Raw genomic sequence first — 14,049 nt, 5'->3', positions numbered from 1 at the left:
CTGAAAGGTATAGACGTGTGGTGCTCTTTTTCCTTATTGCAGCAACTAAATGATATTCAATGCTGAATATCATGCTATATTAACATAATGCACTACTGTCATCCAGTCTGTCTGTGACTACTGTGTCATGATTAACCATTTTGAATTCTTCTGGATTTCTTGTTGTCTTTAATTCTTCGGTGCTTGAAAAATTCATCTTTTTTCCATTGTATCTTGCATTACAAGAGTTCATCTCAAGTTCATTTCTTGCTTTCTGGCCAAATAAAATGTAAACCCATAAATTCTATCTTCATTTAGCTCTCTCTGTGTTGCTTCTGACTTTAATGTTCAGTGTAGTTACAAAACATGTAAATTAACCTACCTGTAATTGCTGTGCTTGAAATGACAGAAACTAAGGAAGCAACTGTCCCACTTCCTGGGCCTGAGCCTAAACCTGCAGTAGGTAAGAATCCTTTAGTCATGAATACTGATGAAGCCTTTCTTGTGTGTCTAGGATCTTCCATTCAGAGAGTTCTGGCTAAAAGGATATTCATAGAATCATAGAATCCCAGGTTGCAAGGGACCTCAAGGGTCATCTGGTCCAACCTTTCTTGGCAAAAGGACAGTCTAGACCAGATGGCTCAGCATCCCATGCAACTGAATCCTAGAAGTGTCCATACATTAAACAAATACCTTTAATATTAATAAGACTGGAACTTCCATAAAATCTGCAAAACATTTTAAAGAACATCACACTTATAACAAAATTATGTATTAAAACAAATATATGAGAACTCTTTTTTTTCCATCTCTACAGCTCTAAAATCTCCAAAAGCAGCTACAGAACCAGCACCAGCTGCTACTGCTCCAGTGACAGCCCCAGTGGTTGGAAAGAAAGCAGGTATTTATGTTTATTCTGTACTATTTAAAAGGTTTTTCTCTTTGAGATAACTAAATATCTTCAAGACCAAAAGAATGAAGAGCTGTATAGTCATTCATTGCAGGAAGATCTGATGTCCTGTTCAAGATCTTGTTATTCTAGGTACTGTCACCTAATCTAAAAGAAAAATGTCTCTGATGTAAGATACAGAAAAATCTGTACTTTTTTTTCTGAATGGTTATATGTATGTTTTTATTTATTGTCCTACTATGAAATTTGTGTATTCTGTTGATTCTTTGATGTTTATGTCTTGATGTATGTCTTGTGAATTGCATCTTGTCTTTTCTGTATAGAAGAAGAGAAGTAACACATTTCTAAACAACTATTGGTTTGTTTGGTTTTTTGCTTTTAAATTGTTCTTGAAGTCCCAACGAGAAGTGGCAGTGGTGTTGTATTGCTGCTTTCATCTGATAAGCTTAGGACCCCAGATCATAGCCTGCTGTGAAGAAAAAAATAAATAAAAGAACTATGAAGACTCTATGAAGTTCCTCTAAAACACTCTGAGCCAGAGGTCCACCAGTAGAGCTGATGTACATGCTGCTCACCCACCATCGAAAGGGCCTCGTGTTACAGTAGAGCTCAGATCTTGGGCACTTGAGAAGCTAATCATGAATGTTTCTTCATCATTGATCTGATGATGTAATGAGGCCCACAATGGCATAATTAGCCACTTTTTATCAGTTGCCAGATAGCTGTCATTTTCCACTACTTTTAACCTGGATTAGATTTAAATCAGTGATCTAGTAAGACAATACTAAGAGTGGTTTACTTTGGTCTTCTGTTCATGTGTGTTGTTCTTATCTTTCTTCTGTTTTGTGATTATGTTGTAAGTTTTCTGTTGTGTGGAGAAAAAGTGTTCTGGGTTTATTTTATTTCAGGTATAGCTGGAGATTTTATCTTAAAATATATTTTTCCTGATCCTTATTCTTATGGCTTTTAACTCTCTAAATTACCTGTGAAACCTTTGTAGCTGCTGAAAAGCCTGATGCACCATCTGTACTAAAGCATAGAGATAAAATACCCCCAGTGGAAGAAGAAAAGCCTGAGTCAATTGTGTTAAAGAAGATTATGGTTGAGAAATGCTTGCATGTAAAAGAGAAAGTAAGTCCTAAGGAGACAGTTCTGACAGTAGAACCACTTGAGTATAAAATCTCACTGGAAACAGCTGATGGAATACTGAAATCAGAGAAAGATGAGCAGGAGAAAGTGGCTGTGAAATATTCCATCCTGGCTTCTGAAGAAGAGGAACTAGAAATGACACCTGTAGTTACAAGAAAGGCTACCCTTACAGGTGAGAAACTAGAATCTGAAAAAGATCACATTACTTATGCAAAGGATGAACTGCCCCTACCTCATGAGGAACTGAAATTGATTTCTATAACATGTGAACATGTGGAAAGAGATTCTGGAGAAGACAAGGAGGATGAAATTAAATGGCTTGTTCATAGGGAAGGTGCCGTAGAGAAAGCCTCTGACAAGTATAGTGCTCTACACGAAGGGAAGAGTCCTGTGCATGAAAAAGAAAAAGAAATTGAGTCAACTTATGTACCTAAACCCAGAAAGCCTTATCAAGCCAGGGACCAGAAAGGACTTACAGGAAAAGAGAGAAAATCAAAAATAAGTTTGCAACCTGAAGAATTTCACACTAAGGATACATCTGTATTTGTAAAGGATATCACAGAGGCAGGAATAGCTGAAACTCCTCTGCTTAGAAATGAAGAAGAGAGAGAAGGTTTTACTCTAGAGAAATCTAAAGTTCCTCTAGGAGAATCCATCAAGGAGAATGGCATGCAAAATAAAACTCAATGGATGAAGAAATCTGGTGGCACAGTAGCTGAAATTCCTATAGATAAGGTTCTTAATAAAGAAACAAAGAAAATGAAAGATGTTCAAGATGATGAAAAATATGAGAATCTGGACTTTACATCAGCAGAAATACATTCATTAGACCTGTCTGAAAAGGCTGAACCAGCATTGAGAAGAGATGTTTACCTAGAACAACCCACCAAAAATGAGGAGGTTCCCAGAGAAAAACCTTACAAAATCTTTAAACCATCTGTTCTTAAGCCAGAAGTAGCAGAAAGGAAAGCAAGGGAAAAATATTCTGCAGAGAAAGAAGTAGTTCATTGTGAGGAGGGTTCAGGGCAATTTTTGACTGAGAAACCACTCTTAAGTGATAAAAAAACAGGCAAAAAGATTATACTAGAGAAGGAAGAGAAAACTCACTTAACCAAAGACAAAATTAGACTGACAAATGTCCCTGAAAAGCTGCCTGTGGAAAAAGAATTTGACACAGTGATTCCAGAAGAAGGAATGGAAAGTGAAGTTTCCATAGGAGAACATGAAAAGGGAGTCAAAGATGAAATAGTTAATAAATCTGAGTCAGTAAAGAAAGTTACTATTCAGTCACCAGGAAGTCAAGATAAAAAACAATTTGAAGAAGTTCATACCATTCAGGATAAACATAAAGAGACTCTAGCTCACAAAATCAGCAAAGATAAAATTGAAGAAAAGAAATCTCCAGAAGGTACACCAGATGAAAAAATACCAGCTAAACTTGGCATTGGGAAAAGCTCATCTGATACCATGAAAAAAGAGAAGGGAAAGCTTTCAGACAAATTACCATCAAGCAAAGGAATCCATGCAAATGGAGAAGTTACTTACTCCTCAAGCATAGGTAAGATAATAACTCCCAAGACAGCAGAAGGAGAGAAAGAACACCAGAATTCAGAACCTGCTCACCCAAGTGTGCAGGACACTAGACTTTTGAGTGAAAACAGAAATTTGGATGTACCTGGAGAATCATGTGAAGTTCTGGATGTTCCTGCAAAGTCTCATGCAAAGCGAGGTGAGGAAGACTGATGCCAAATTCTTCCACGAAGTGCTTTTACTATTTGCTTCAGGAGAATACCATTTGCCATTGTGACATTTTAGTTCTTTATCACCATTCACAATTCCATTGCGGTCTGTCTGCTGGCTTTATTGGCTTTCAGCCACTCTTGACATTTGTCATACCTGTCTGTACATACGTCTGTGTGATCATTGTTCATTGTCTTAGTCTTACACTTTTATAAAGCTACATCAGTATTTTTGTGCGTCATTATCTACCCAGAAAAATTCATACATTTTTTCTAGCATTCATTTTTCCATCCGCAGCAATAAAATCTGTCCTGCATTTCATTCATATCATTTGCCCATTAAAAGTATCATTTATATTTACTTTCACAAAATGATCATGAGAAGCAGGATAGCCTGGGTAATATTTTCCCAAGGTCTGAGATGATTCATCACAAATTAAGTTGCTAACAGAACATCCCTGACTTGTGAAAGTACCACATTGTCCTGAAACATATATTTAATTTACACAACTTCTAATTTTTGTTCTCTTCATCAGTAAAAGTGTGTACTTCTTCTAAAAAAACCCACAACCCTATATAATTTTGATAAGTACTTAAACTACTTTGGTTGGCAGATGGGTATTGATCAAGGGCCGAAATGTGAGTCAAGTAGCAAGGAACGACAAAATTTTACAAAATAATGGGCAGCTTCTAAGCTGCTTGTTAGATTCTACTGCTGAATATGTCTTTCCCATGCTTCAAGGTATTGAACTTGCCATTGATATATAGACAGTACAAGTTCTAGAAATGTGTACATAAGTTTATATCTTCCTCCCCTCATACATATAGGTAACTAAAGGAAGAAAAAATCTCATATGTAAAATAAATGCTTGTCTTAATTTTAGCCAGTATGTTTGTTTAACTACGTTCCTAATAATATTGCTGTTCTTCTTCAGAGGCCAAGCCATCAAAAGAAGAATCTCCAAAGGGTATCAGTCCAGTCAAAGGTAGGATACTACAAGCAATAACTTGCCATGCTTTTACCCCAGCTGGCAGCCAAGCACTATACAGCTGCTCACTAATACTGTTTTCAGCACAAGTTCAAAACATAGCCCTGTGCAAATTACTATGAAGAAAATTTACTCTACCCCAGCCAAAACCCCATTATCCACCCCTTATTCCACGCCATTTACATTATGCTCTGGTCCCACACTATTCAATACAATCTCATTAATCACCAGTCCCCTGATTTCATATAATACATGGATATCATTCCCTTAGTCTATAGACCTCCCTTCTAAAATATCCAGAAATGTCCACAAAATGTCCACTGACATTTGGGCTCCATCTGTTCTGGTGGTCACTCAGGGCAGAAGAAGTAGTGTGTATACATGGGGTTACTGGGCACCAAAGCCAGCTCAGGCTGGGTCACTGCTGCGTGTGCATTGCTTCTTGTAAGGCTTCTCCTTTGGTTTGTGTAGTTCCTGTTATAGTAATTCCTGTAACATACAGTTCAAATAATGGGATACAACAATTTAAAGATATATCCATTAAAATCTCCACCCCTGGTCATTTTGGGCAAGATTATGGGGTTTAACATTCAAATGAACTCCTCCCCTTGCTCCTAGTCCAGCTAGAAACAAGGCATTCCTACAATAGTAATTACAGTTTGCACCATTAAGCCCCATGAGTTGCAGGAGGACAGCCTGCCTCACCATGGTCTACATCATGGGCTGCATGATTTCTCCAATCTGAGTGCTTTCCACAAGCTGCAGTTCTTCATAAACTGCTCCAGCATGAGTTCCTTCTATGGGGTGCAGTCCTTCCTCTGGTATGGGTCCCCCACAGGGCCACCAGTCCTGCTAACAAACCTGCTCCTATGTGTTCTTCTCTTGGGGTCACAGCTGCCTTTGGAAATTCACCTGCTACAGCGTGGGGTCCTTCACGACCTGCAGGTGGATATCTGCTCCACCATGGATTCATCCACAGGTCACAGTCCTTTCAACCTGAGTTCACACTGGAGCTCTAGCCTGTCCATCACAGCAGCACAGAAACAGCAGTGATACCCAGGCCATCAGTCAGGCCAAGGGCATCAGCATGGCTGTTGCCAAATCATTCCCAGGCACAGCTGAGTGAGGTGATCAGCAGCACAGCAATACAGCAAGCAGTGAAAACAAAAAGCAGCAACTAGCAAGCACTAGACTCACAGTCTCACACAGTCAGGCAAGCAAGCCCCATGGCAAGCACAGGAGCCTGTCAGTTAATAGCTAAACCACACTAACAGATATTAATTCAATCCAGCACATTCCAATGAAACCTGTTGTTACCTCCAACCCTTCAAGCCCCACTCTGGCACCAAAAAGGACTGTCATGATCTAACGCCAGCTGGCAACCAAGCCCCACACAGCCACTCACTCCCTACCCTATGGTGGAATGGGGGAGAGAATCAGAAGGGTAAAAGTGAGAAAACTTATGGGTTGAGATAAAGATCGTTCAATTGGTAGAGCAAAAGTTGTGCACACAAACAGAGCAAAACAAGGAATTCATTCATCAATTCCCATGGACAGGTAGGTGTTCAGCCATATTCAGGGCAGGAGAGCTCCTTCACTTGGACAGTAAACATCATAACTCTGAATGTCCCCTTTCCTCCTTCTTTTCCCTGCTTTATAGACGGTGAGCATGACACCATATGGCATGGGTTATCACTTTAATCAGTTTGGATCAGCTTTCCCAGCTGTATCTCCTCACAGCAATTTGTGCACTTCCCAGCAGAAGAGGCCTTGACTCTGTGCTACAACAACTAATCAGTATTAGTGTATTCATTTCTTAATCTGAATTACAGCCAAGAAGACACCTTCACCAGCAGATGCAGAAAGAAGGAAACTCAGGCCAGGCAGTGGTGGTGAAAAACCTCCTGAAGAGCCTCCATTCACTTACCAGCTCAAGGCTGTACCACTGAAGTTTGTCAAGGAGATGAAAGATATAGTGCTAAAAGAAGCTGAGTCTGTTGGGTCTTCTGCAATCTTTGAAGTCCTTATTTCACCATCCACTGCGATTACAAGCTGGATGAAAGATGGAAGTAACATCCGAGAGAGCCCAAAACACAAGTTTATTGCTGATGGCAAAGATAGGAAGCTGCATATTATTGATGTCCAGCTGTCAGATGCTGGTGAATATACTTGTGTATTGCGACTGGGGAACAAAGAGAAGACCTCTACAGCCAAACTCATTGTTGAAGGTATTATCTGTTTCAATCAGATTTATCAATCATGTAGGCTATCTACTTCTCAGGGTAGAAGAACTGGTGTTACGTAATTTTACAGTAGTTGGTAGATGCATCTTTTTGTTTCCCTCAAACACTACACATGTAATTATATAAGGTATTTCTGCAACACATGTTCCGTATATAAATGAGACAAATAAAAATAATGTGTTTCCCACAGAACTCCCAGTGCGGTTTGTGAAAACACTTGAAGAAGAAGTCAGTGTCATTAAAAGCCAGCCACTGTACTTGACATGTGAGCTTAACAAAGAAAGAAATGTGGTCTGGAGAAAGGATGGTAGGATCATCAAAGCCAAGCCTGGGAAATTTGCTCTGGGTGTTATTGGTTTGTCTCATTCCCTCACGGTCACTGATTCAGATGACGCTGATGCTGGAACTTACACTGTTACTGTAGAAGACTCTGAGCTATCATGCTCATCTTGTGTTAGGGTAGTAGGTAAGCAATTAAAATCATTTTCTCTTTTCTCTTCAGGATATTTGTTCTGCTTTAAAATTAAGGAAACTTTTTCTCATAGCATTACAATATAAATTGATAGATAAGGATTTTACAGCTGTTAAAACTTCTTGTAATATAAAACCTGATAATTTAATTTCTTCTTTTTATGATATATCTATTTGTAGTAAAAGTCTGCTAAGCTGTAATTTTTATGTAACCTTTTGTCATACAGAAGTGATAAGAGACTGGTTAGTAAAACCCATAAGAGACCAGCATGTTAAACCAAAAGGAACAGCTACTTTCAGCTGTGACATTGTCAAGGATACACCAAACATTAAATGGTTTAAAGGAGATGAGGAAATTCCTGATGAACCCACTGACAAGACAGAAATCTTGAAGGAAGGAAATAAAATTTTCCTGAAAATCAAGAATGCTGGCCCTGCTGATGTTGGGGAATATTCAGTTGAAGTTGAAGGTCGCAGATATCCAGCTAAACTGACTCTTGGTGGTAAGGAAACTTTTATTTGTATTATATTTAAGTAGCCCATAGGCCAATGTTGCAAACTATCTAAATAAACAAAAAAAAAAGGTAACTTAAATGATTATTAACTGTAGCAAAGCTTGATCTAATTATATATGTGGTACATTCTAGAACGAGAAGTTGAACTTCTGAAGCCATTAGAGGATGTTACAGTTTACGAGAAAGAAACAGCAAACTTTGATGCAGAAATATCTGAGGATGATATTCCTGGAGAATGGAAGCTGAAAGGAGAAGTCCTGAGACCCTCACCTGTAAGCATCCTTGAATTTTACACACAATTTATTTAAATTGAACACTGTGAACAGGTACCCTGAGTATTTATGATAAGATACTTGCAGGTCTGTCACTGCTACTCAGTTCAGAACATAGAAAGGCTAAGCCTTATACTGATTAAAAACCACTGGTTCTCTAAGTAAGAATTATATACTATAAGAGGTAAGCTTTTAAGGCCTTCATTTTCTTAAGAGATTACAGCACATAATTCAAACAATAATGGAAATATCCTACATACACTGTAGGAAAGATGATGAAATTCTAAAGAAGGGTGGAATGCTGAAGAAGTGTACTCCACTTTTTAATTATTAAGTAGAAGTGTAAACTTTCCTTGAAAAGCAATTTCAGTCTTTCTACCTGACTCTTTAGTGCATATAAGATATTTACAAAATCATTTTATTAAAGACACCTAGCAGTAAGGTACTGGCATTTTATTTACCAAAGTCTGTCATCTCTCCAGACATGTGAAATCAAAGCTGAAGGAGGAAAACGCTTCCTAACCTTGCACAAAGTCAAGTTAGATCAAGCTGGTGAAGTCCTTTATCAAGCACTTAATGCTGTTACTACAGCTATCCTGACGGTGAAAGGTACGATGCACCATGGAGTATGATGTCAGCCTAAACAGAGTTCACATGGAGGACATTGCTAATAATGTGTTATGTTTTGCTTCCAGAAATTGAATTGGACTTTGCCGTGCCCCTAAAAGATGTTACTGTTCCTGAGAAGCGCCAAGCAAGGTTTGAATGTGTCCTTACCAGAGAAGCCAATGTGATATGGTCTAAGGGTACTGATATACTCAAGATTGGAGAAAAGTTTGACATCATTGCAGATGGAAAGAAGCATATTCTTGTTATCAATGATTCGCAGTTTGATGATGAGGGAGAATACACTGCTGAAGTTGATGGCAAGAAGAGCACAGCAAGACTGTTTGTGGAAGGCAAGTATCTTCTTATGAAGAATAGAATAAAAAATGGCTAAAGAATATGTGTTTTAGAACCATATTAGCCTTTTTTTCTGATGGTATTTATGTGTCTACATTACAGGTGTGAGGCTGAAGTTCATCTCACCACTACAGGATCAAACAGTGAAGGAAGGTGAAACAGCTCACTTTCAGTTTGAGCTTTCTCATGAAGACATGCCAGTCAAATGGTACCAAAATGACAAGAGACTTCACACAAGCAGAACAGTTTTTATTACTTCAGAAGGCAAAGTTCATAAACTAGAAATGAGAGAAGTAACACTTGATGATATCTCTGAAATAAAGGCCGTAGTCAAGGACTTGAACACACAAGCAAACCTCAAAGTCTTAGGTAATTACAAAAAAAATTTAAATATGCTATATAATATGTATTAACAATTTTTATAAGTATAAAGTGACAAAATATTGATGCTTTAGTAAATTTATATTACTAATTTACCTTTACATATCCACTATGACTTTTGTAGAGGCCGATCCATATTTCACTGTGAAATTGCAAGACTACAGTGCTGTAGAGAAAGATGATATTACTCTGGAGTGTGAACTTAGCAAAGATGTGCCAGTAAAATGGTATAAAGATGGTGAAGAACTAGTAGCTTCCAACAGAATTTCCATAAAAACAGATGGCTTGCGCCGTCTCCTGAAGATCAAAAAGGCTGCAGAGACTGATAAGGGTGTTTACGAGTGTGACTGTGGAACCGACAAGACAAGTGCTAATGTCAGCATTGAGTGTAAGTTATCATGTCTTGGCTAAGCAAAGGTACCAAAACCTTTGCAAAAATGATGTAGGCAGACAGATACTCTAGAGTACAGGACCAAATATATAACTGTAGAAAGCATGCCATTATGAGGAATAACTGAAATATCTACATTTACAATTATCAAAAGTGTTTACAGGAGACAATATATCTGAAGATACATAAATGGCTGTTGTAAACACAGAGATGATCAGTTAGTCTCTAATGTCCATTTATAGTCAGGAAAAAACAGTTTAATTCACTGTAACAGGTATCTGGGTTAATTATGAGGAAAAATATTCTTAGCAAAAATAACTAATTTTTCAGGTATGTTTTAGAAGGAGGTTGTAGACTGCCCAAACATACAGCTTTTTAAAAAGTGGTTAGATAAACATTTATTGGTCATAGAATTTGAATGCCCATAAGAAGGAATAGGGATAAAGTTGTGATCCCTTCCAGTATTACATTTCTGTGGTATAGAATTTGTGAGTAAACAGATGTGAAGTTTTGATTTATTTTTTTTATTTTAGCTCGCTTAATTAAAGTGGAACGCCCACTGTATGGAGTGGAAGTGTTTGTTGGTGAAACAGCACGCTTCGAAATTGAAATTTCTGAGCCTGATGTCCATCCTATATGGAAGCTAAAGGGAGAAACCCTAACACCTTCACCTGTAAGGTTTATTCTTTGACTTTAGACCATAATTTACACTACAAAAAACAACATATTTAATAATCATGTTTTCTTAGTGGTTTCTTAGAATATTAATATTTGTGGTGGGGTTGTGTGTTTTTTTATCACCAGGAATGTGAAATCATTGAAGATGGGAAGAAGCATATTCTTGTCCTTCATAACTGCAAACTTGATATGACTGGAGAAGTGTCTTTCCAAGCTGCTAATGCTAAAAGTGCTGCTAATCTGAAAGTGAAAGGTACAGTCTGCACTTGGCCAACATTTCCATGTGTATTTCAGGGCATGAAAACAAATCTACCATCAGGAAGTTCTATATGAAACTATCACTGATCTGATAAAGCTCTTCTTTGGTTTCAGAATTGCCTCTCATCTTTATCACTCCACTAAGTGATGTGAAGGTCTTTGAGAAGGATGAAGCTAAGTTTGAATGTGAGGTGTCCAGAGAACCCAAGACTTTCCGCTGGTTGAAAGGAACAGAAGAAATCACTCCTGATGAAAGATTTGAAATTATTTCAGATGTAACAAAGCATGCTTTGATTATTAAATCTGTTGCTTTTGAGGATGAAGTTAAATACACGTTTGAAGCTGAGGATAAAAGAACCAGTGCCAAGCTAATTATTGAAGGTGTGTTAGACTTTGCCTTTCAAGGAAAGTTTGGCATCGTAGTACTTGAATAGTTTTTATCGATAACATAACTGTTAATTAAATGTTGCATTGTTATAGGTATCCGCCTGAAATTCATTACTCCCCTCAAGGATGTAACAAAAAAGGAGCGAGAAACTGCTGTGTTCACTGTGGAACTCTCCCATGAAAATATTTCTGTTGCCTGGTTCAAGAATGACCAACGATTACATACCAGCAAAGTGGTTTCAATGACAGATGATGGCAAATTCCATACACTCACAATCAAAGATCTTACTATTGATGATACTTCTCAGATTAAAGTGGAAGCTATGGGCAAGTCCTCAGAAGCTAAGCTCACTGTTCTTGGTAAGAATGCCCAAAATAATTTACACAATGTATACTATCAGAAGAGTCTTATTGATAAAAAATCGCAATCAGAATGTCTTGGTTTTGGCCTAAACCTACATTGTGATTTTGAAAATTTTGCTATTTATTTGTCTTCTTTGGGTCTCCATTTCCCTGTCCACAAGGGATAACTAAAGAAGTTTTAAGGTTTCATACAACTGTTCCAAAATTAGTTGTTAGACTTAAACAGTGCTCTGAAACTCCTAGAGCATCAAAAGAATGTTGTCAGTAATATTAGTAATATGCTGAATTGTTCCTTTGGTGTTTAGTGTTTTCTTTTTTGCAATAGAACTGCGAAAGATTTATAAGGACTATATTTAATCCTCTTGCAGGACATAAGCAAGAAATGTATTTTATGGTAAGAACTAATTGTTCTTTCTGAAAGACTAAAACTTCAGACTGAAACATAACTTTTTCTTGCAGAGGGAGACCCTTACTTCACTGGGAAGCTGCAGGATTACACTGCTGTAGAGAAAGATGAAGTAATCTTACAATGTGAAATCAGCAAAGCAGATGCCCCAGTGAAATGGATGAAGGATGGAAATCCAATTACTGCATCAAAGAATGTTGTTATTAAAGCTGATGGTAAAAAGAGAATCCTTATTCTCAAGAAAGCTTTGAAGAAAGACATTGGACAGTACACCTGTGACTGTGGTACTGATCAAACCTCTGCCAAACTTGATATTGAAGGTATGGTTATTTTAATGGGCTGCTCTATAGTAGAGATCTTTCAGGATCTGTTAGAGACTGAGGAAATCAATCACTTCTTTTTTCCTAGACCGGGATATTGAGATTGTACGTCCGCTATACAGTGTGGAGGTGATTGAGACAGAGACTGCCCATTTTGATATTGAAATCTCTGAGGAAGGAGTCCATGGCAATTGGAAGCTAAAAGGAGAACCCCTGACTGAATCAGCTGTAAGCAAATATTTCAGGATGTCTTTTACGTGTGTCTCAAGAATTTGCAGGGAGGTAGAGTCTGAGGGAGAGGGGGGCTGCAGAAGCTAAATGCTTTAATAAGGGTCACTATAATGAAAATACTGGGTTTCTTCATTAATCATTTATAAAATGTAGTATAAAATTAATAAAATATATTATATTAAATCATTAATTAAAAAATGATTTTACATAAATAAGTACATTCTGTATTACTAGTCCCTAACAATCATGTGTCCAAAATCGCAAAGACTTCATGCAATTCGCTTAAACGTAATGGCATTTAAAAACACAAACTTTGGATTGCCCGTGTTTTCCTTTGGTTTGTGAGTTATGTTTGTCTTAAATACATGTAGATCACAGTATCAAACTCTTTTTCCATTACTGTGGCAGCTAAAATTCACTGAAATGCTACAGGGCTTAAGCAAATATTCTCAACCCCTTGCTGAAAGGATCTGGAAAATAAAGACACAATACAATCACAACTGGCAATAACTTGGCAACTCTTTGATGTACCAGTACAAATATGAATAATACACAACATTTGGAATTTCCATGAAAATCAGTGTCTGGATAAGAGAAGGAAAGGTTTGCTCAAGGAGAGTTCACAGCACAAGCTTTGCAATTTGTAGTTCCCTTAGGGAAACTAGGCCTCTGGCTGACCTACATATTGGTAGTCAATCAGCACACAAATGTGTTGTCTCTTACCCTTTCTAAGAGGAAGCAGACTGTATTAGTAAAAACTTTGAAAGGAAAGGCCTATGAATGAATGTTTGTAAGGTGTATTTCTTGTGGCAGTGAGTCCAAGTGTTGCGAATGGAGGAGAAAACAGACCCATGACATGAGAAGAAGCAGGGCCTCTTGTGGTGAGGAATACATGAGCAATACTAAAAAAATGGTTTCAATTCTGGTTTTGCAGGAATGTGAAATCAAGGAGGAAGGCAAAAAGCACTTCCTTACCCTGTACAATGTACGCTTAGATCAGGCTGGTGGAGTAGATTTCCAAGCAGCAAATGCCAAGTCTGGTGCTCACCTTCGAGTGAAACGTGAGTGTCTTTTAAACTGAAATTAAGTAAGTGAAAAAACAGTACTCATTGCCTCCTTGGAATGGGAGAAAAATCTCTATACTGTGTTGAACCCAAAGCATTCCTTTCCAGAACAGCATCTCAAGAATGAGTTACTCAGGTCATAATTTTTTAGATAAGGAATGTCCTATATGTTTTTTAACCTCATGCATCATTTATTCATGTAGGAGAATTAAAAATAAGGAGATGGCCTTGGAGGCTGCTTCATGGTCTGGCATTACATGCTGTTACGAAATCAAAGTATCACAAGCAAAGGTTTTACTGCATTAAAGTATCACGTTGACCTGAGAGGATAGGATAACAG

At 37.7% G+C, this 14,049-nt stretch overlaps 1 protein-coding gene across 1 annotated transcript in view; it reads left to right on the top strand.

Annotated features, from left to right (window-relative positions):
- TTN (titin) overlaps window positions 1–14,049 on the top strand; it is a gene marked incomplete at its 5' end in the record, with an annotated part of 113,176 nt that overhangs the window by 5,180 nt on the left and 93,947 nt on the right. The window contains 18 exons of the mRNA XM_009084366.1: window positions 397–442; window positions 797–880; window positions 4,713–4,763; window positions 6,599–6,994; window positions 7,200–7,475; window positions 7,708–7,983; window positions 8,128–8,267; window positions 8,750–8,876; window positions 8,963–9,226; window positions 9,333–9,599; window positions 9,736–9,999; window positions 10,536–10,675; window positions 10,807–10,933; window positions 11,053–11,319; window positions 11,419–11,685; window positions 12,148–12,414; window positions 12,503–12,642; window positions 13,580–13,706. Coding sequence (XP_009082614.1) covers window positions 397–442; window positions 797–880; window positions 4,713–4,763; window positions 6,599–6,994; window positions 7,200–7,475; window positions 7,708–7,983; window positions 8,128–8,267; window positions 8,750–8,876; window positions 8,963–9,226; window positions 9,333–9,599; window positions 9,736–9,999; window positions 10,536–10,675; window positions 10,807–10,933; window positions 11,053–11,319; window positions 11,419–11,685; window positions 12,148–12,414; window positions 12,503–12,642; window positions 13,580–13,706 — 3,526 coding nt within the window. The remainder of the gene's footprint in view (window positions 1–396; window positions 443–796; window positions 881–4,712; window positions 4,764–6,598; window positions 6,995–7,199; window positions 7,476–7,707; window positions 7,984–8,127; window positions 8,268–8,749; window positions 8,877–8,962; window positions 9,227–9,332; window positions 9,600–9,735; window positions 10,000–10,535; window positions 10,676–10,806; window positions 10,934–11,052; window positions 11,320–11,418; window positions 11,686–12,147; window positions 12,415–12,502; window positions 12,643–13,579; window positions 13,707–14,049) is intronic.

This window comes from Acanthisitta chloris, unplaced genomic scaffold, assembly GCF_000695815.1.
Source record: "Acanthisitta chloris isolate BGI_N310 unplaced genomic scaffold, ASM69581v1 scaffold10441, whole genome shotgun sequence".
NCBI classification, from domain to species: domain Eukaryota; kingdom Metazoa; phylum Chordata; class Aves; order Passeriformes; family Acanthisittidae; genus Acanthisitta; species Acanthisitta chloris.
The sequence above is the reverse complement of the archived record's forward strand: the minus strand, read 5'-3'. Positions and strand labels throughout refer to the sequence as shown.